This window comes from Pollachius pollachius (assembly GCF_949987615.1).
Source record: "Pollachius pollachius genome assembly, chromosome: 10".
NCBI lineage: Eukaryota > Metazoa > Chordata > Actinopteri > Gadiformes > Gadidae > Pollachius > Pollachius pollachius.
The window spans coordinates 17195994-17217632 of record NC_136943.1 but is presented as its reverse complement, the minus strand read 5'-3'; the positions used below and the strand labels follow the sequence as shown (position 1 = coordinate 17217632).

Here is a 21639-nt window from a genome sequence, read left to right as displayed (position 1 = left end):
GGCAGGTCAGGATGGGATGGAGGGGAGGTGGGGCCCCATCAGTGACAGTATGGCAGTCAGGGTGGGATGGAGACGGGGTGGGGGGGCTGCAGTCAGCTGATCGGTGCAATGGGGTCGGCCCAGGGTCACCCCCCCCCCCTCCCCCTTCTATCCGTCTATTAACCCCTTCCCTAAGGGATGTGAAGAATGTAAACCCCTTCACCTTTATGAGCCGTAGCACTTTTTAAATAAGGATCAGCCACTAGGGAGCCCAGTCGACCTTGTCATGACCCTGCTCACCTTTTATTCCACCATCACTCAGGGCCAGTGAGGCAGAAGAGGGGAGGACAGGGAATTCTATGAGGTAAGAAGAATGGCTCTGGTTTAAGATGAGTATGTATCATTAAAAATAATGTCTTGGATATCGCCTTCAGCTCCTCTCGTCGTCCCTTTACAAGCTCTTTGATCTGCCCAGACACGCAATTTATGAGGCTTAACAGACGCAGGCCACTTGACCCATCACCACGGCCCACCGTCCTGTCCCAATACAAACAGCTTATCTGCGCTGATTCATAACTGCTGTCAACGGTCTCATCTCTTTGTTGCCGCTGCCCCTACAATGGTTGATCCGTACAAAAGCATCGAAATTAAAATATTTTGGAACTTCATTGTGTGTTGCAGTGTGTTTATGTGTATGTGTGTGTCTCTGTGTGCACATGCATGTGTGTGTCTGTATGTGTGTGTGTACGAGCAGAAGCGTGTGTGTTTGTGTGTGTGTGTGTGTGTGTGTGTGTGTGTCTTTGGGCTGAGATCATGAGCGTTGATTAACCAAACTTTGCACTCGCAATTAGCCCAGTGTTTCAAATGGTTTCAACCTTGGTGTCTTTTTCTTCAACCAGAGTTTAGCATCTGCTTTCCTCCCATTAGCACTGAGGAGACAAATGGCCTCAGTGTGTTTTACTGCACCGTCTGAATATGTGATGAAGAATAGTTGAGAGAGAGAGAGAGAGAGAGAGAGAGAGAGAGAGAGAGAGAGAGGGAGAGAGGGGGAGAGGGGAAGAGAGAGTATAAACGTCAGGCCTTCATATCACTGTCAGAGACACTTGAGGGTTTGTGGAGCACAGGTCTTCCTCCCATCTGAACCATTCAGCCAGACGACTCCCATGAGGTGTAAAGGTCATTTGTTCCATGCAGAGAGTGAGAGCGAGAGTCTAGGTGAGTGGTCCTGAACAATGTTACACAAAACATATGCGGGACCGTCCATGCCTATTGATTATGCATTTAACATGGATGTCTCTTGTTTTGGATGATAAATATGGCTACAAAAAAAAAAGAAAATTGTCCAGAAATGTCCACATTAGGTTGGGTTGTAATGGACATTTGTATGATAATCCCAAATAGACAAATGTGCTACGTTCATGACATTCTCAACTGTAATTGTTGGTGTCTGTGTGTGTGTGCGACAGAATGTGTGCCATTGTGTGTGTGTGTGTGTGTGTGTGTGTGTGTGTGTGGGGGGGGGGGGGGGGGGGAGGACGGTGGAGGGGATGGATTTGCCGGCAGTGCAAAAAGAGATTGAGGGATGAGATGACATTTATCAAATATTTGCAGAGCCTCAATGGGTGAAGCCAACGGTTCATTTTTTAATTGATTCTAGTGTCTGGTTATTTGCATCAAAGATCGGGTAATCCCATATCCATGCTGCAGAATAAGTGTATAAATGTGTGTCCATTTGTCTGTGTGTGTGTAGGTGTGTGCGTGCGTGCAAGTGTGTACCTGCGTGTGTGTGCATGTGTGCCCGTGTAAAGAGCTCATCAAAGTAATGTCAGATCAACTCACATGAATTTTCGTCCAACCGTTTTTATCCAATGAAAGGATATTAATAATCAATACTCCTAGTCGAATACATGTATTTGCCGCATCTTACTCGGTGGGAAATAGAAACAGCTCCATCTAGTGGCTGTCTTGACATTACAACGTTTTGCACATCCTGTACATATGAAGCATGGTTAAGCACGAGATAAGAAATCCAAGGATCTACATCCTTATAAGGTTCTCCTGTCCTGAATGATGGAAACAATGTGTAAAGAAAACACAGTGCGTAGGAGAACATTCATTTCGATTTAGAGATTTACACACACACAAACACGCACACAAACACACACACACACACACACACACACACACACACACACACACACACACACACACACACACACACACACACACACACACACACACACATTCACTCACAGAGCAACATTGTATCCACCTTTTCAGACACAAGGACGTCTCCCTCAATGGCTTTTCCTCACCGGGTTTCTTCCTTGCAGCCTCTTGGGCAGTACGTTAGGCAGGATTTCAGCCAGTGTGTAACGGAGCTTGGAGGAATGTGCTCTGGAGTGGCAGCGCTCATCTGTAGAGGCAGCGAGTCGAGGCAGGTGCTGCCGTCCTGCTCTGGGCCAGCGGGGGGGGGAGGGGCATGGCCCAGGTGAACCGTCCTGATGTATTCCACACTTGCTTGTTTGCTCATAAGAAGTGGAAGATGAAAACATGCCCTTAAAGTAAAAGGGAAAATAGAGGCAGGGAGTAGCTGAGGGCGGGGGGACATTAATGAAAATGAAACCACACATTTTCTGAGACACCATCAACAGATGCATTATTCATTCCATGCCCACATTTCAATGTCTGCCTACCTTTCTATGTACCTCTCTACCTCTCTCTCTCTCTCTCTCTCTCTCTCTCTCTCTCTCTCTCTCTCTCTCTCTCACAGCGCCCTATCAGCCTCATCTGCAGTGGGCAGGCCCTGATAACATAGGTGTGTACACAGATACCTGCCTGTTCCCAGCAAGGTGTTTAGAGCTTAATGTGGGCATTTACAATGCTTTACTGAAAGCTTCCACGTGCACACACCGCCCCACACACACACACACACACACACACATGGACTATGAAATGTTTTGCATGTAAGGTGTAGATATGCTAGTTCTATACAAAATGTATGTATTTATTATAGCTGGGGGTTTTAATGGGTTTGCAGTCAATATTATATGGGGTGCATTTGTGCATGCAGCATGCTTATCCAGCGCACACCTGGTTACCAGGGTTAACCTGTTCAAACCCTCCAGGTCATCTATACCCAGACATGCTGCCTGCATCACCTGGGTCGCAGCGCTGTGAATACTGATAAACACCATGCAAACACCTTCTGTCAGTAGGTCAGCGCACAACACACACTCACATGTGCACACTAACATTGACACACTTGCATGTGCACACTAACATGGACACACTAACATGTGCACACACAGCAATTTCTAAAAAACACAAAACACACAGACACACATACGCATACACACAACCGCACCCTCGACGCGCACACACCGGCAGGGCTGGCCGGGGGGGTGGAGATAATGGTCTGTGGGCCACAACAATAAGCAGACCCTGCTGGAGTGTGGACACAGAGGGCCCCTGTGCAGCCGTCAGCCAGCTCTCCATCGCCAGGACCCCTCACACACCGGGCTGCTGCAGCCTGCTGTAGGCACACTAAGACAGATGACACACACAAGCACACACCTGCATATGTGTGAGCACACAAACTTGTACATGTGTACCTGTGAGTGTGAGTGTGTGTGTATGTGTGTGTGTGTGCGCACTAAGATAGATAACACACACAAGCACAGACCTGCATATGTGTGAGCACACAAACATGTACATGTGTACCTGTTAGTTGGTGTGTGTGTGTGTGTGTGTATATGTTGGTGTGTGTGTCTCAGTGTGTTTGCGTTCATGTGTGTTTGCACATGAGTGTGTGTGCATGAGTTTGTGCATGCATATGTGTGTGTGCGTGTGCGAGCGTGTGTGTATCTGTCTCCGTGTGTGTCATTGCGATATGCAAAGCAGCGTTCTGAAGAAATGGGGGCTGAGTGCCTACCCAGACACCCACTTTTCACACAATGGGGAATCAACACCAAGAACTGCCCTGCCAACAATGGTCTGTCTCACTTGCCTCTTCTCTCTCTCTCTCTCTCTCTCTCTCTCTCTCTCTCTCTCTCTCTCTCTCTCTCTCTCTCTCTCTCTCTCTCTCTCTCTCTCTCTCTCTCTCACCAAGCATTCGTCTAGCAGTACATGCTCCCATGTGCTAGCACTCTTGGAAAAGCTGTCTCAATCAATAACTCCCACCACTCAATACGGCTCACAATTCAGCTTCAATAGAACTCATTAAACTTGACTGGCATGTCTGCACAATATTCCTGCACTGGTTCAGATACAATCATAGCATTAAATGATAACAATGGAGGAATGCCAATAACGAGTGAGAAACAACCTGAACAATATCTACTCCTCATTGACATGTTGTCGCTCTTTCTTTATCAGTCTCACTAAAACACTCACACACGCACATGCACAAACACATTCTCACAGGCACACACATACACACAAAATATCTCTGTTTAACATTCACACATCCACTCTCTGTCCAAGTTCTGCTTTCTCCTTCTGTGTTTGTGTCAAACCAAATCAAAAAGCTGAGGAAAGTACTTTTTACATACCCCGCAAATCAGCAATAAACCTTTTAGTCCTGGTCATTTATCTACTGTTGAATGTACTCATTCTAAAGAAACTTCAAGTTCCATACCTATTTTGTATGTAATGGTAAATATAAATGAGAACACATACCCAAGTACTTGTTTGACTGTTATTGCATTACTGCATATTTGTAAATGTCAGTTTTACATTTGGAGTGGTAGGGTGTCAACTAAAAGCTATGTATAAGCATTACTTAGATACGTTTTTAAGTTTTGGAGGGAAAGCTTTACGTTCGTGTTAGCATGGGTAGCACGAGGCTACTGGCTTTAGTAGCTTAACCTAACCTTTACATTACTACATCTGTTTTGAAATCAAAGACGATTCAAGATGTTATTTTTTGCGCAATTGAACTATTGGATTTCCTTGATTTTGCTTCTAATTCTGCTTCGAAAGCAGAGTAGCAACAGTCCATTTAGCATTAAGTGTCCAGCCCACTTCTGATGAGGCAGGAGTTGATCATTTTTTTTTATTAAACAATGAGTGAGACAACAAGAACATGTGTAAGTGCAAGTGTAAGTGTAAGAATGTGTGTGTGTGTGTGTGTGTGTGTGTGTGTGTGTGTGTGTGTGTGTGTGTGTGTCTAACTGGGAAAACAAGAAAAAAGTGAATGAACAGGGATGAATATTGTGTATATATAAGTGTTAAGAAGAGAGGAATACGGTGGGGAAAGGAGAGAAAAAAGATTTAATTTGGCACTAAGAAAGAGGAACAATTTAGGCAACCAGAAGTTCAAACAAATGTTTATCAGAGAACAAATTATAGCCCATGGTTGCCATGGATGTATTTGGCCTCTCCATTCCCGGCACACCGTCCGCAGCCTCCAGCCTCCTCTTATTTCAGCAGCCGCAGCACAGCAGTCGCAACCAGCAGCCACCAGCAGCCACCAGCAGCCACCAGCAGCCACCACCAGCAGCCACCACCAGCCACCACCAGCCACCAGCAGCCACCACCACCGGCCACCAGCAGCCACCACCAGCCACCACCACCGGCCACCACCAGCCACCACCAGCCACCAGCAGCCACCACCACCGGCCACCAGCAGCCACCACCAGCCACCACCACCGGCCACCAGCAGCCACCACCAGCCACCACCACCAGCCACCACCACCAGCAGCCACCACCAGCAGCCACCACCACCGGCCACCAGCAGCCACCACCAGCAGCCACCACCAGCAGCCACCACCAGCAGCCACCAGCAGCCACCACCAGCAGCCACCACCAGCAGCCACCACCAGCAGCCACCACCAGCCACCACCACCAGCCACCACCACCAGCCACCACCAGCCACCAGCAGCAGCCACCCCAGGGCCAGCAGCAGCCAGCACAGGCAGCAGCGGTCGTCACCACCATCCATCCACCAGAACCAGCCAGCTCAAGCAGCCATCGCCTCCGGCAGCAGCCACCTGCAGCTGATCTTTTTTTGTATGTTGTGTTGTCTTAAACGCATTGACAACATTGTAGTTGCTATTTGGTCTATGAACGATGATCAGAAGAGGAAGTCTGGCCAAATATCTTACCCGGCTACCCTGGCAGCCCAGACATCATGCCCGTTGTCCCCTGGGTGTTCCCCACCGAAATAAAGAGTTAAGAATAAAGCGTCTGCATTCCATCGCCGGCTAGGGAAAGGAGAAACACAAACGCCCTGTGAGGTTTGTCTGCTCCAGCACCATGGAATAAAACGATGCCAGCTGCTATCTGGGCCTCCTCTACATGTTATAGCTCTACATTCAGACTGCTGCTCCTCTACATGTTACAGCTCTATATTCAGACTGCAGCTCCTCTACATGCCACAGCTCTACATTCAGACTACTGCTCTTCTACATGTCACAGCTCTACATTTCGACTGTGGCTCCCCTGCTCTACATTGCAGGACTGCATCTCTGAACTTGAGAATGAAATGAAAATCCTTAGAGACCTCTTGTCTGTTTGGAAGCAGCTAAGTCTAGGGTTGACGCTACAAGACCACAGAAATCCACCTGAAAAGGGAACCACAGCCATTGGTGATAAGATAAGGGTTAAGGTTAGGGTTAAGGTTTGGGCCACCTGAGGAAGGAACCACAGCTATTAGGTTTAAGGTGAGGTGTTTTTCTCTCTATTGCCACTATCCTGGACCATAGGAAGCATCAAGGACAAGTTACACAATGGAAGTTGTGTGTTGTTGCAGACGGAGTGCATTCTGACCCCAACCCTCTGACCCTACTCAGCTCCATCCATCTCTCAGAGATGCTACATCATTCTTAGACACTGTCTGAGGAATCGCCTCTCTAAACCTCTCAAGTTTTCAATGTTTTTACTAATTCCACAAGTTTGGATAATGGCATCAATATATCATCACTATCATTGTCAAAGGAACCTAGAAGAAAAGGAGTAAATAGTTATTGTAACCAGAATCAATGTGTTCCATTAGTGGCCAATAACAATGAAGAAGAACAACATATTAACCTTAACTGTGTGTAACAGGTTTATAAAGCGACTGAATAAGGACTTTTGGGACACTGGCCCTGACGGAAAGGAATGATTTGTTTCTTAAGGCTTGCAGTTCGCCTACAGAGAGGACCAACATGGTGATTACTTTTCACCTCCTTTCAACCAGCAGCTCTTCAATAGTTTATACTCTTCAACCTCATCTCGATTGCATGTAATACACATTGGAAACGGTGGTGGTCACACGGTGGTCCATTTACCCATAAAACCTAATAATTTGCATAACAACATGCGTAGTTACCAGGGATGGAAATTAACACCCGCCACACGCCATTTGCGGGTGGATTTGTATGGTGGCGGGTAAATTGTGTCACTTCACCCGCCACTGTGTCGGGTAATAGTTTCCAGTCAGGTCCGATCAAATTTGCATATTTAATACATTCGTCATACGGCGAATGTTCCGCAACCATTATTGTCAACATCCGGCCCCCTTCTTCTTCTACGCCTCTTTTGCTGAACTGCGACTGTCAACATCCGGGATAATATACCGGTAACCATAGAGATAATATGCCGGTATCAACATTCGGTATAGTATGCTAGGCTAATTATTGACATAAAAAAAAAATACTAGAGAAAGCAATGTTGTGTTTCCTCACCGGAGGAAAGAGAACAGCTGGGGAGAGTGTAGGCCAGGTACAGGTGGCGGATGATAGTACGGCTGTCATCCCCAAAAAGAAGCGTTGTTTTAATAAGAGATGGCGAACATCGGACAGTGGGCAACACCGTGACCGGCTGGTGTTTGACGGGACGAGCCAGACAATGTTCTGTGCTCTCTGTCGTAAACATGCTTCGGATGGCCACAGGTCCAATAGTTTTGTGAGTGGGACACAAAACCTAAAATTGGAAGCCGTGGAGGACCACGAGTCCTCAAAGAGTCACCTTAACGTTTTGAAAATTGCCAAGGGAAAATCAGCGCCCGAAACCACGGCAGCGATGAGGCCGCTCGTTAGCCTCAAAACAGCCCAGCTTGATAGAAGTTAGTTCGAAATGCACACGCAATTGCCAAAAAGGGAAGGCCATTTCAAGACTTCGAATGGCACTGCACGTAAGTTATTTTTTTATTTTCTATTAGGCCTAATGCAATAGTTTGTTGCTGTCGAAAAACATGCAAGCATGTTGGGTAACCTTAGAGCTCTGCTCACTTGTTTGGCAAACAGCTGCTTTCTGTCAGTCTGGTCAAAACAGATGTCAAGTGTGTGTGCTAAGACGTAGGGCTGTCCCGAATACCATTTTACAGACTTCGAAAACTCGTTGGATATTCCGAGCGAGTATTCCAATACTGGTTCAAAAACAACATTAATAATTGAACAGTAAAAAAGTCGGGGTTCCTTACTTTGCTGTTGTTCCGTTCCAAATCAGCTGTCATCTGTGCCATCGTAGCCCTTACAGGAGCTTATCAATTCATCCCGTAACGTGCATATAAATCCATACAAAGATCCAATGTTTAGTCGTTTGTGTCCATATTAAATCCATCATTGACCGGGTATTCCTTTGACAAAAGCCAGTCTGTGAATGCGCAATAGCAGGGCTGCATATATATATATATATATATATATATATATATATATATATATAGAGTTTAATGTATTCTGACGTTTTTCAATGTGTCTTGCACTTATTAAGTCATTGTTTCTGTTCTTGTTTCTTCATGGTCTGTTTTCAAATGTTTAATTTCGAATGCATAGGCAGAGCCTTCCTATACCGAGAGGATACATCTGTTGCATTATAGGGGCAGATTTCATTATACATCTGGTTGAACTGAAGAAATTAAAAGGCCAGTGCACTGAAAAAACAAATGTTCCTATTGACTTATGATGGTGTAGCCATGCATGTTGTTTTATTGTCAATATGTCAATTTGTTTTTTATTGAAAATACTTTGTATAGATTAATTATCCCCAAACTTGTCATCGTAACACCTTTGAAATAAACATGACTTAACATGGCAGATACCTGTGTATTGTTTATCATATGCGGTAAGAGTGTAACATTTTCAACTCAGTTCCTTGGTAGCAACTACTTACAGTAAAAATCACTTCTGATGGAAAAAATGAGGTGTATGAAAAACACTTTTCTTATCTAGTGTTACTATTATATTGTTTAAAATGTACGCATATATTAAAAAAATATATAGCGTATAAAAAGTGGTTGGTAAAAAAAAAGAGTGGCTGGTCGATTTTTAAATCTACCTGCCACAGTGGCTGGTAGGCAAAAAAGTTAATTTCCATCTCTTGTAGTTACGAATGCAAATGATACCCGACGCGGCACTGTTTTTCATGCTATCTGCAGTTCACTCTAGAAAGCCGCAGTGTAATGATTTGTCCTCTAGGGGTCTCTGTTTCTCCTTTCTCCTCTACGCCCTCTGGTGAGGGGAGGCGTATGATTGGCGGAGGCGGGCAACAATAGTTTAGGTGTACAGTGCACTTGGGGAACCTCTAGGTGTCAGCCATTATCTGGTAGGCTCTCATTATCACTGCTGGAGCTCTAAAGAAGCCCAGGAAAAATCGATATCTGCAATTTTTCAACAAAGTGCTATTTTATAGATTGGGTTCCTCCAAATATTACGAGATCCACCAAGAGCTGTGTTGTTTTGGGAGATAAAAAGCTCATTGATGCTGCTGTCTGTTTCATCTGTTGCACGTATTGACTGATATCTATTGACAAAAGACATGGTAATACAGCACATTAATTTAAGAAAACCTAGAGACAATGAGCTAGAGGGAATTATAAAGGTTTAGTGCTTCTAACTCTGAAGGCATCTAGGCATCTGATGTAAACGAAGTCGATGTAGCTAAATAGTTGGTGCTTAACTGGAGTTAAATGAATTGTATTGTGCCCATAAACTAAACGCTAGACGTACATTCTATACACTTCTGGCTTGAATTGTTAAGAACTAAAGGCTTGGAAACCAAAACAAATTATTGAGTGTATAACAGAAAACGATGCAGTCGTTATTTTTTATATTTAAGGATGTTTATATTAAAGACCTGTGAATGAGCATGAGGATGTGTCAAAGTAAAAGCGTGAACACACAGACACACACACACACAGACAGACAGACAGACAGACAGACAGACAGACAGTGTGTAGTGCAAATGGAATAATAGCATTTCTGAACACAAAGGCAATAAAATTGACACTGACAATCAGTTCCACTTGTGTCTTTTATTTTTGAACCTTAACTTCCCAACATTATTCCACAAAGACATGGTTTTCAATAATTAATATATTGTTGTGTACATATAGTGACGATTAAAAAAGATTCACAATACAAAATACATTTTTAAATATGGAGAATGTCAATCGCATGTCAAAGTATTGATTTATTTAGTACTTATCATGCAATCAATATATAAAAATAGACTTCTGATTATGTTTATATACATTTCTTTTTATAAATATAAGTAAACAAATGTATTTTTAAAATACAAAGATAAATACAGTCACAGAGTGTACATTGTGTACCAAACAAGCAAATACAAACATTTTTTTGGGATATTTAGCATTCACAAAACACAATTATATTAGAAATGCAACTTTAACGACAATTGCAGGTCTTCATTTCTGACTTAATTTCTTCATTCTTTTTTCGGCCAAATAAACGACTTGGTCACGATAAATATGGCAGGACCCCACCCTAACAGGGCGGAGCTTAATATAAGTATTAAATATTCATCAAGAGGGTCTCTCTCTCTCTCTCTCTCTCTCTCTCTCTCTCTCTCTCTCCCAGGGCCCAGCTATCAGGGTCTCTCTGGGGGCCAAGGGCCCAGCTATCAGGGTCTCTCTGGGGGCCAAGGGCCCAGCTCCGAGGGTCTCTCTGGGGGCCAAGGGCCCAGCTCCGAGGGTCTCTCTGGGGGCCAAGGGCCCAGCTCCGAGGGTCTCTCTGGGGGCCTAGCTCTGCCGGACGTCCTGCAGCAGCTTGTTGATCTCGGCCACCAGCTCGCTGGCGTCCATCAGTTCGTGCCGGCTGTCGCTGTGCTTCCCCTGCAGCTGGCCCAGCACCGCCTCGAAGTCGTCCTCCTCAAAGTTCTCCGGGATCTCCTCCATGGCGGGGAGCCACTTGGAGGAGGGCCCCGGCGGGGGGGCCGAGGCTGGGGCGGGCCCCAGGGCCGCTGGGGGGTGCTGCGGAGGAGCTCCCGGGCCCATCGCTGCCGCAGGGACCAGGGGCCCGGGGCCGGCGTGGGGTCTGTGCCCGGGCCCGCCGCTGTTTTGAGGGCTGTTTTTCGGCGCCTGGGAGCCCTTGTGGGGGCCGCCCTGCGAGCCGGAGAGTTTGGTGCTGGGCTTCAGGGTGTGGTAGCTGCCGTTGTGGTGGGGGAGGTGGTGCAGGTGGAGGTGGTGGTGCTGGGGATGGGGGTGGTGGTGGTGGTGGTGGCCCTGCAGCCCCACGTTGCTCCCGGGGTTCTGGAAGTGGGTGTTGGCCGCCCAGGCTGCCACCCCCTGCTGGTGCACCGAGGCGCTGGGCTTGCCCGGGAGGTGGCCCCTCTTGCGGTCCAGAGAGCCGGTCATGGGCACTCCCACGCCGCTCACGCTGGTGGCCTTCTGGCCCTCGCCCACCTGGGCGTAGGAGTCCAGGGAGGGGGGCAGCAGCCGCTGGAACACGCTGCTCATCTCTGACAGAAGGGAGCCGGTGCCGCACAGGTCCTCCTCCTCCTCCTCCTCCTCCGCACCCTCCCCGCCGCCGCCCGCCTCCCGCCGGCCCTCCGCCTCCCGCCCCTCTGTGTCCTTGCCGAAGGTGCTGAAGCTCTGGTGGCCCCGGGCCGGCCCCGCGTCGGTGCAGGGCTGGGGGGTCTTCTCCTGGGCGGGCGGGGGGGCCTCCTCCCCGGGGATGTACAGGTTGCTCCGGTAGTCTGAGGCGGAGGCGGGCGAGGCCAGCGGGGGCATCCAACACTGGTCCGAGTGGCCCAGGACCCGGCACTCCTCAGTGCACAGCCTCGTGGCTGAAGGGGGACAGAGGGGGGGTCAGGAGGGCTGGGGCCACACGCACACTCACGCACCCACGCACACGCAGGCACAGGCACACACACACCACGGCAATGCACAACAAGACGTGTGTCGCCGCAGGGCCGACGCCACGGAGGCCGACATGCGTTCTTATGAATGATGAGGAGTCAGCGCATGGAGAAGAAGAAGAGAGAGGCTGCAGGAAAGGAAGGGAAAATGCAGTATTTTCATGGGCCCCACGTTTGACTGCATCTCTGGTGCCTGCTCTGCATGGGGGAAATATCTGCCCTAATTAGTGTTTGGGGGGGGAGGCACCAAGGGGGGCCATGCTACCTTCAAATGTATTTACCACTTGGGACAATTCAGAAAGCTAGATCAATGCCTATTACACATTCAAAGGGGACTTCTACTCTAAAAGCCCTGCATCTTTCCCTTTCAAGTCACTCTTTTCAATATTGAATCTTCAAATAGCAAATCTCTAAAGAATAAATTAGACAAATCAAAAATGCCAACTTAAAGCCTTCATTAAAAATACTTTTCAGCCATGCCATTGAGGGACTTCATTATTCCCTCATTAACATGAAAGGAACATTTATAATACATCTTAGAGCAGATGAAAAGTGTGTTTGAGTGCTGTGGGAGGGAGGGAAAAAACAGCAAGAAGCTAGCAGTTGATTGGCTGCCCCCTCAATGAAAACGTTGGTAATAAAACCCTTCAAGATTTATCAAGACTGATCTGCATGTGAAACGAAGAGAACGAAGAGACCCGGGCAAAACACACGCTCCACATGTCCTCGCTCTCTGCTAGAGTGACAGACTGTTCATTCTAATGGCCGCTCATTCATCTGACTTCAATCAACCGCATGGCAAATTGGTTTAGAAAGAACCCTGTTTTTGGGTTGTAGTTTTCTTCTTTAACAACAAGACTATGATTCAACTGAAAGCTTGTTTACCCTAAATATCACTGCACCCTCTTTATGCTCTGTCCTCCTCCAAATTCCCCCCAGCTCCTGCGTTCACCTGTCACTCCATATGTGACAGGTTCGGATTTTATCAAGAAACAAACAAACCCTCCATCCTGCTCTGAGGCGTTCCCCCCGCCCTGTTGCTGATGACAAACTTACAGAGTGGAACTGCGCTTATTCAACTAGCGGGGGGAGTGATGTCAAGCGGCATAGAGAATCAGTCCACAGTGCTCAGCCTCCCCTAACATGCAGAGCAGGGGTGTCTCACGCTGGCCTGCGTGTCGCCGCCGTGTTATAGACACTTGAGAGGAAATAGATTATATTTAAAAATCAATTAGTCTGGCGGCATCCCCGGCCCCACGCGTGTCAGGACTCGGGTGTCAAGCCCAGTGTGAGGTTGATAAACGGCATTAACCGGGATCACACTTCTTTGTGTTGCAAAAGGTAGACAAAAGAAACACCCTATCAAAAGGTTAAGCCTGCCCCTGGAAGTTAGATACCGTCTGCATGGATGCCCTTGCATGGGCAGCAGGTTCTGTGTGTTACAGATTCCCATTGGACAACCTCTTCCCCCTACTCTACCGCTCTCTCTCTCTCTCCCCCTCACCCCTCTAGCTAGCAGTTATAATGACGGGCCATTGGTTAACTGCTCCCATTGCTCGGCGAATGAGGCGGCGTTGTAGGGACGGGGGTTCGGCGTGTGTGTCTCTGGCCGTGCACGATCGAAATAGGTGAGACACGAAATGTGATTACTCTCCGCTGGGGCGTAATCACTATGTGCATGCAGCTCTGAGTCATCGCCATGGAAGCATTCTGTCACATGGCAATTAAATGTTCCCTTCTAATCAGCAGACAGAGTCTGATGTCCCTCTGTTTAGGTAAAAGGAAGGAAAAAGAAGAAGAATGAGGAGAAGTTTGGCGATGGAAAGGTCAGATTGACAGGAAAAGAAAGTGACTAACAAGTGGTGCTGGGGATGGCAGAGGAAGGAGGTAATCAGGGTAAGTGAGTCGTCTGCTGGGACGCTAATTGGGAGGTAGCTCTGTGGTGCTGCTGATGGATGGCTCGGTGAGGAGGTGGCGTGGAGCGAGGAAGAGAGACGGAGGATGAGGATGGCGAGCGGCTGCTGCAGTGAGACGTGCTAAATGCTACGTGTCTGGAAGAGTCGTGTCACATGCTTACCGATTTAGAACGGCTCGGAGGGAAGTTGATGGGTGTTATGCCAAACCGTGCACACCTGTGTTTGTGCGTGTGCACGCCTTTGTGTGTGTGTGTGTGTGTGTGTCTTTGTGTCCCTGCACGTGTTTGTGTGCGTTTCTCTGCAGTTTGCCACACACAGCCACGATTTCTTTTCCTTTTAGACAAACAGGTGCTCGCAGGCTTTGGCAGCGCGGGCTGCTGTCATTTTGTGCCAAGCACGATCAATAAATTGTTAATGAGCGTTGAGTTGCCAGTTTGTAGCTACCGATAGGATTCAGGTGCGGAGACGCTGTGCCAGACAGGGTGGTAATGAGATGGAATGAGATGACAGCAGGCATTCTCTGCCGGCGTGAGGGGAGTGAAACCATGAAGAGGAAAGATTTAGCCTTTTGGTTTGGGAGGGAAAGGAAAGTAACGGAGGCTATTTGAACATTGGCACAACGATAAATATTAAATTGATGGGGGGGAATGGGCAGCTGGTGGAGGCGGTGTTGTGGCATTGAGGGGGTGGAGGGGAATATGGAGGTTGAGGTAGAGGGGAGATGGAGGCAGAGGTGGAGGTGGAGGTGTACCTGCATGCGTTCTGTGCTGGTGGCCGTCGGGGGCATACAGCTCAGAAAAGCCCTCACCCAAGAGGCGGTCCATGGGAGATTCTCTGCCGGGCTCGTAGTCGCTGTCACCTGCCTCGCTGTCCCCACGACCGCTGTCCTTCAGGCTAAACTTATCCATCTCATTCAGCGCGTACCTGGGGAGAGAGACGGTTCAGGACTTAATATCACCTCCACCCAATACCTGGGGAGAGACACTTAGACACCCAATATCACCTAACCCAACAGGTCGGGACTTATGTCTTCCTGTCAATGGATAACAAGAACACAGAGAGAGAGAGAGGGAGAGAGAGAGGGAGAGAGAGAGAGAGAGAGGGAGGGAGAGGAGGGGGGAGAGAGAGAGAGGAGGGGGGGGAAGAGAAAGAGAGAGAGAGGGGGGGAGAGAGAGAGAGAGAAAGAGAGGGGGGGGAGAGAGAGCGAGAGAGAGAGCTCTTCCCAGGTGGTTTTGCATAACATTATGCAAATGTAAATAAGAAATATAGCATTATTAAGATTTCTCCTCATCGCAGGGCTGTGGAGAATGGCCATATCATTGTGCAGCTGTCCAACAATTGCTCGTGGCAAAACCATTTCACAGTGGCTTGTGCAATGAGTGTATTTCATTTCCTCAACAAACAGCCCACAGCAACACTTCTGTGTTTGTTAGGTCTGGAGGAAAATAGCCTCAGAATTTTGAATAACACTTTGCATGAATTATAAGAGCAACATCATTGAATAATTGGATCTTGAAAGAAGCATTTCAAAGGTCAACCTATTGTTCATTTGGTTGTGTTAAAGGATACCCATTAATGGAGTATGAAAAGTGTGTGTGTGTGTGTGTGTGTGTGTGTGTGTGTGTGTGTGTGTGTGTGTGTGTGTGTGTGTGTGTGTGTGTGTGCGTGTGTGTGTGTGTGTGTTGGTGGGTGTACTTGCGTGTATATGTGTGTGTGTGTGTGTGTGTGTGTGTGTGTGTGTGTGTGTGTGTGTGTGTGTGTGTGTGTGTGTGTGTGTGTGTGTGTGTGTGTTACCTATAGCTCCTTGTGTATTTGTTGCCTCTGAAGCTAGGTCTGGGCTGGTACTGGCCCTGATGGAGCATTGACAGAAGCTGTGAGACTTGCTACAATCCCCAGGGAACAAAACAGGAGAGGGAAAAGAAAGAAAAAGAAAAAAGAAAAAATGAAGAGGTGGAAAAAAAAAAGAAAAAAATGATGGAGTCAGACAAGCACTGATGCTGCACAACAATGGGGGGGGGGGGGGGGGGGGGGGGTTCATGGTGACATGTGTGACTCTCACTCCACAACATGAAACAATGGTTAACAAAAGTAGGACACAAAGGACTGGAGGGGACAGAAATGGTGGCGGACAAATTCAAAACAAAAACTGATATGAGAGATCAGAGAAATATTATCGGACCAATCTTTTGAAATCTGTGACATTTTAACCATATTTTAAGATTTATTTTAACATTACCAACATGATACACGTTATCCCAAAGCTATCAATTCATGGAAAAAATATCTGTATCTATTCTGTATTTATATGTATCCCTCTCTCTCTTTCTTTCCCTCTCACTCACTCACACACACACACACACACACTCACACACACACACACACACACACACACGCTCACACACACACTCACACTCACACACCCTCACCTCGACAGGGGGTGTGGCATGAGCCAGCTCCAGTGCAAACTGTTCCGGCACGTGATTGGAGGAGATGGTTACTAGGCTGTTGAGGGACTGCCGGCTGTGGTGGCTCCCCCGGCTCCCGAAGGCGCCCCTGTCCCCGGGGGCGGGGGAGGCGGAAGGCGATTGCGGGTGGGCCCGCACGGGCACCGTGCCGTTGACGGTGGGCACCAGAGTGATCTCCCCCTTGTGGATCTGCCGGGCGGGCTTCTTTGGGTGGTGTTGGTAGCTGCTCTCGGCCGCGCGGCAGTTGTAGTTGTGGCGCGGGTCCTTCTTCTCGCGGCTGCAGCGGGCCGCGGCGAACATCACCATGACCGTGAGCAGCAGGGCGCACACGGCGCCCAGCGAGATGATGACGATGAGCGAGAGGTCCAGGGCGGGCTGGCTGGAGCTGGTGGGGTCCGTCGCCGGGGGCACCTCGGCCGTGTCCTGCAGGGTCAGCCGGAGCACGGCGCCGGTGGTCAGCCGGTGGGTGCCGCGGTCCTGCACCTCCACCCGCAGCTCCAGCGCCTCCTTGGCCACCTGCTCCAGGCTGGCGTTGGTGCGCAGCTCGCAGCGCCGCGCGTCCATCACGAACAGCCCGTCCTCGTTGCCCCCCGTGATGGCGCAGCTCAGCTCGCCGTTGGCGCCGGCGTCGCGGTCCGAGGCCTTGATGGCGGAGACCAGCTGGCCCGGCGAGGCGTACCTCCACAGGCGCAGCTCGGCCGTGTGGTTCCGCAGCGGGGGGGCGTGCACCACGGGCGCGTTGTCGTTCTCGTCCAGGACCGACAGCAGCACGGTGGCGTTGGCGCTCAGCGGGGGGTTCCCGCCGTCCCGCGCCTGCACGGTGAAGGCCACGCGGCTGACGTCCTCGTGGTCGAAGCTGCGCAGGGCGTAGACGGCCCCGTTGGAGGGGTCGATGGTGACGTAGGTGGAGATGGGGCTGCCCTGCACCATGGCGTCGGCCACGGTGTAGGTGACCTGGCCGTTGGTGCCCAGGTCGGGGTCCGAGGCCACCACCGTCATCAGGTAGGCCCCGGGGGAGTTGTTCTCCGACTTGAACACCTCGTAGCGGCTCTTCTCGAAGCGGGGCGGGTTGTCGTTCTCGTCCAGCACCTGGACGGTGAAGTGCTTGATGGTGGAGAGGCTGGAGGAGCCGCGGTCCTCGGCGATCACCGTCAGGCTGTACTCTGAGCGCTTCTCCCGGTCCAGAGACACGTTGGTGAGGATCATGTAGTTGTTCTCGTAGGTCTTCTGCAGCCGGAAGTGACCGTGGCCGTGCAGACGGCACGTCACCTCTCCGTTGGCTCCCGTGTCGCTGTCGTGCACGCGCACCAGCGCTATGAAGGTGTCCACGGGCGCCCCCTCTGAGATGTAGGCCACCTCCTCTTTCCCCGGCGTCATCAGGTTGATGTTGATCTCGGGTTTGTTGTCGTTCACGTCGACCACTTTCACTACTATTTTGCAAAGTCCTGGAATTGAATTTGGACCCATGTCCTGAGCCTGCACGTCCAGCTCATAGGAAGACGTTGTTTCATAGTCCACCTTTCTGATCAGCGTAATGTGACCATTTTCCGGGTTTATCTTAAATGTTCCCAAGATCTTTGGGGAGACGTGGCTGCTGAAAGAGTAAACGATTTTACCATTGGTTCCCTCGTCTGGGTCCGTGGCGTTCAAATCAATGATCAGAGTTCCCAGGGGAGAATTCTCCAGGAAATCGATCACATAAGCTTGCTCATCGAAAGCGGGGCTGTTGTCGTTGGAATCAGAGATGCTGATCTTGAGCAAAGTCGAACCCGATTTTGGAGGAACGCCGTTATCAGAGGCCGTCAGTTGGAGCTGGTAGCTGGACTGAACTTCGCGGTCTAATTCTCGCATCACTACCAACTCAGCATATTTGGCCCCATCCGTTCTCGTCCTCACGTCGATTTTGAAAAAGTTATTGGTGGTCAAGGAATAGGTGTGTAGCGCGTTTTCTCCCGTGTCCGGGTCCGTGGCGCCGTCCAGCGGCACCCGCGTCCCCACCGACGCACTCTCCGAGATCTCGATAGGGATGATGGCGCGAGAGAAGTGCGGGGAGTTGTCGTTGATGTCCAACACTTCCACCTCCACGTGGAAGAGCTGGAGATACTCTGTGGGCAGCGTGACCACGTCGAACTCGATAGAGCAGTTGAGGTTTTTCTCACACAGCTTTTCTCGATCTATTTTGGTGGCTATGGTTATCTCCCCATCGTCCTCCCGGACCGAGAGGAACGAGGTGTCCCCCCGCTGCATCGCGCGGAACCGAAAGGACAAGGAAGTCGGTAATTTGGATAAAACCCCAGATACGTCCTCCTTTAGCCTCGCAATTACTGTGCCTACTTTCTGCTCTTCATAAACTTTATATTTCAATGTCTTACCGTTAACGCACTGTGCAACTGCGAACAAAACCAGGAATTTGAACAGTGCAGTGGATAAAGTATTTCCTTTGGTTTGGTTATTCTGTGGACCCATCTTCCCCGACAAAGACGGGCTGCACAACATGGGGAAGAAAATCGATGTCCCTTCAAAAGTCTTTCATGATCAGTTCGTGTTGTTATTCTCTGCCTGCAGACGTCCGCGAAGAAAGGAAAAACACAGAGTAGATATCAAACGTTCAAAGAAATCGCTTTGCTTTGGTTTAAGTCCAGAAAAGAACATTCGGCGACGTTTTCCTTCTTCTATTTCTTCTTTACAGAGGGATCTGTTGCGCGTAGGCTACATCCAGATCATCCGTCCTTTGTGTGTGCCAGTGAATGAGAGGAGAGGATGTGTGAAAGAAAAGGCGCAGCTCTCCGTTGTGCGTGCGTCTCTCTCCCCGCGCGCCGCTGTCTGTCTCGGCCCGCCCCGCACCAAAACTGCGTATTTTTTTTCCTCATCGCATACAAAATTCCGCCCCCCTCTCTCTAGTTTTTCGTCTCCTCCTCCACCCCCTTCCTTTAGCCCAGAGTGCCCCTGCTCAGCCTACAGGGGGTCCACACGGGGTTATTGATGGCAGCAGAAGTCTGGCGGCCCAACCCCAGAGAAACCCTGCGTTAAAAGTGTGCCACAACAATAGAGGAGAGGGAGGAATTATTCTGGGCTCCAGTTCAAACAGGCTGGGAGACTGCGGCCCACCGTCGCACACAGTATTGTTACAACTGCAATTCACTAAGTGTGCCCATTCTTTACCGCGCAGAAAGTCGTTTGGCGCGCGTAAGAATGTTGGTGTTTGTTTGTGTCTTGTAAAAATGAGAACCGCTGATTGAAGTATTAAAATAAAGGCTAATATCAATGAAGCACAATCGGCAGATTTCTGTAAATTGTCATCTAAATAGATTTACAATATTTAAAACATTTTGCTGTGCATGTGTGTAATCATGCGACGCATCGTGGCTCCAGAGCTCGATGAATCTCTCTAATCAGTGCAAGCCTTTGCTTGAAACGAACCTTTGCTTGAATTGTTGGGGATCTTTTTGGGGTTTAATGATCAAATGAGTGAAACGCGTTTCTTGTTAATAATCTTGATGTTGCGTCAAGAGAAGGGGGAGCTACTTTATTTTTTTTTAATCAAAAAATGTTACTTAATACTTAGGAAGATGAACGCGTCGCGGGACAATCGAATCCCCGCGCGTGGCGAATCCCTGAAAAGGAGGGCCTCCAGCTGAAAACGCCTCGCGGAAGGTCACGCGGCCTGACATCCCCCCATCCCCACGCCGATCCCTTGTGCATAATGCAGTTTTATGACCCCCGCATCCCAATCTTGAAAACATTCTGCGTCATGAAAACTCAAACTGGCGTTCAGAGAGCAAACAACTAAAGCTGATGTGGAGACCACCGCCATCTGGCGCGAGCCTCAGACAGCCCCCAAACCTACAATTACCCCCCATTCAGACCAGCCGCCCCGCCTGGGAAACACTATGGGAGAATTAGCCGAGGCGCTGAGCAGCCGTCAGACAGATAACATCCAATTCCTCGCCATGCCTTATCAAATCTGCTGCAGAATCCACGACCCCTTGTATATTATAGGACATTCATGTAACTCGTACTTTGAACTCCTACTCATGGGCAAATTTATTCTCTGTTGGTTGGTAGTGATTGCTTTCGCCATCAAAATAACAAATAAAGTCATCACCGCATATTAGAATGTCTTACGGTTTAGTTCCCGGAGTTCCTCTCAGCTAGTACATATGTTCGCCCCTTTCCCAGGGCTGTCAGACGGAGTCATATCCAACGCATACTGTGCACACAGTTCCTCTCATACGAGGAGCCCACTGGGTATCGCCGCGGAGAGAGAAGCAGCATTAAACAACATCCGCCACGGGGCGTCACTCTGCAGGCTGCAGGACGTGCGGGAAAAGTTCAACCGTTCTGATACAGCATGTAGCATTTGGACATGGCTGCACAATCCCGAGACGCTATGGAAGCGGCTTGGTGTTAAACACAACTCACTTTATTGAACTTTATTCAGTTCAGAGTTATTTCAAAGTTGACCTGGGTTGTTATTTCTTGCTAATGAAAAGAAGCAGGTAGGAGGACTACGAGGTCCTGTTCCAATCTGGCATGAAAAACAATGGTCTGCAGCAGACCACTCAGAGGGCCGGTTTGAGGCGGATAGGCGCCGAGATTTTGCCCTCAGGGACCATAAAGTTACCGGGAGCCCGCGTGGGGGAAGGGGGGTCGCGGCAACTTTGTCATTGAAATGAAGGAGATCCCGATGACAAAGGCGCTGAAGCAGGTGGGGCGAGGGGGCTGCAGGGGGAGGCATGTGCGTGAGGGCACTTCTCCACACAGCAGTGCTCCACACAAAGAGAAAGTTCATATACCCTCCCCCATCGCCCCCCCATTTCCATCTCTCCCTCTCCGCGTGTTTCACGCAGAAGCGCGACAGAAGGAGTGCTTCGGCGCGCGCCGGGGTCGCCGATATTGTAATGGCATTTGAGCATCTGCCACAATCACGAGCCGTCTCATTATCAAGCTGCTGCGCCGCGCGCTCATCTCTGACCAGAAGGATTGGATTCGGGGGCGCGGGGTGCGAGGAGGAAATAGCGCTGCTTAATATTCTTCCCGCACACACTCGCCACGCTAACTATAGGCTTTATAAGACACGCGTGGGGCGGCCAGAGTGGCTGATGAAGAGTTCAGAATCACCCACGCACGCTTCATGAAAGACATTCTTCTCTGTCTCTACCACTACAAATGCACAAGGACACGTGTCGTTCAGAAAC

At 49.3% G+C, this 21639-nt stretch overlaps 1 protein-coding gene across 1 annotated transcript; it reads right to left on the bottom strand.

Annotated features, from left to right (window-relative positions):
* Positions 1-10770: 10770 nt before the first annotated feature.
* On the bottom strand, positions 10771-19158 carry LOC307081964 (protocadherin-18-like). The gene is made up of 4 exons (XM_079745343.1): positions 16403-19158; positions 15771-15859; positions 14728-14900; positions 10771-11988 (listed from the first exon to the last, which is right to left on the bottom strand). The coding sequence occupies exons 1-4, from the start codon at positions 18935-18937 to the stop codon at positions 10943-10945; spliced, it is 3843 nt and encodes a 1280-aa protein (XP_079601469.1). The 5' UTR covers positions 18938-19158; the 3' UTR covers positions 10771-10942.
* Between the last annotated feature and the right edge of the window lie 2481 nt (positions 19159-21639).

Coding starts and splice junctions, on each gene's coding strand:
- LOC307081964 (XM_079745343.1), bottom strand. CDS start 18,937: ATGTTGTGCAGCCCGTCTTTGTCGGGGAAGATGGGTCCACAGAATAAC. Junction 14,901..15,770: donor AAATACACAAGGAGCTATAG/GTAACACACACA, acceptor CTCTCTCCCCAG/GTACGCGCTGAATGAGATGG. Junction 11,989..14,727: donor CCAGCACAGAACGCATGCAG/GTACACCTCCAC, acceptor GTCCCCCTTCAG/CCACGAGGCTGTGCACTGAG.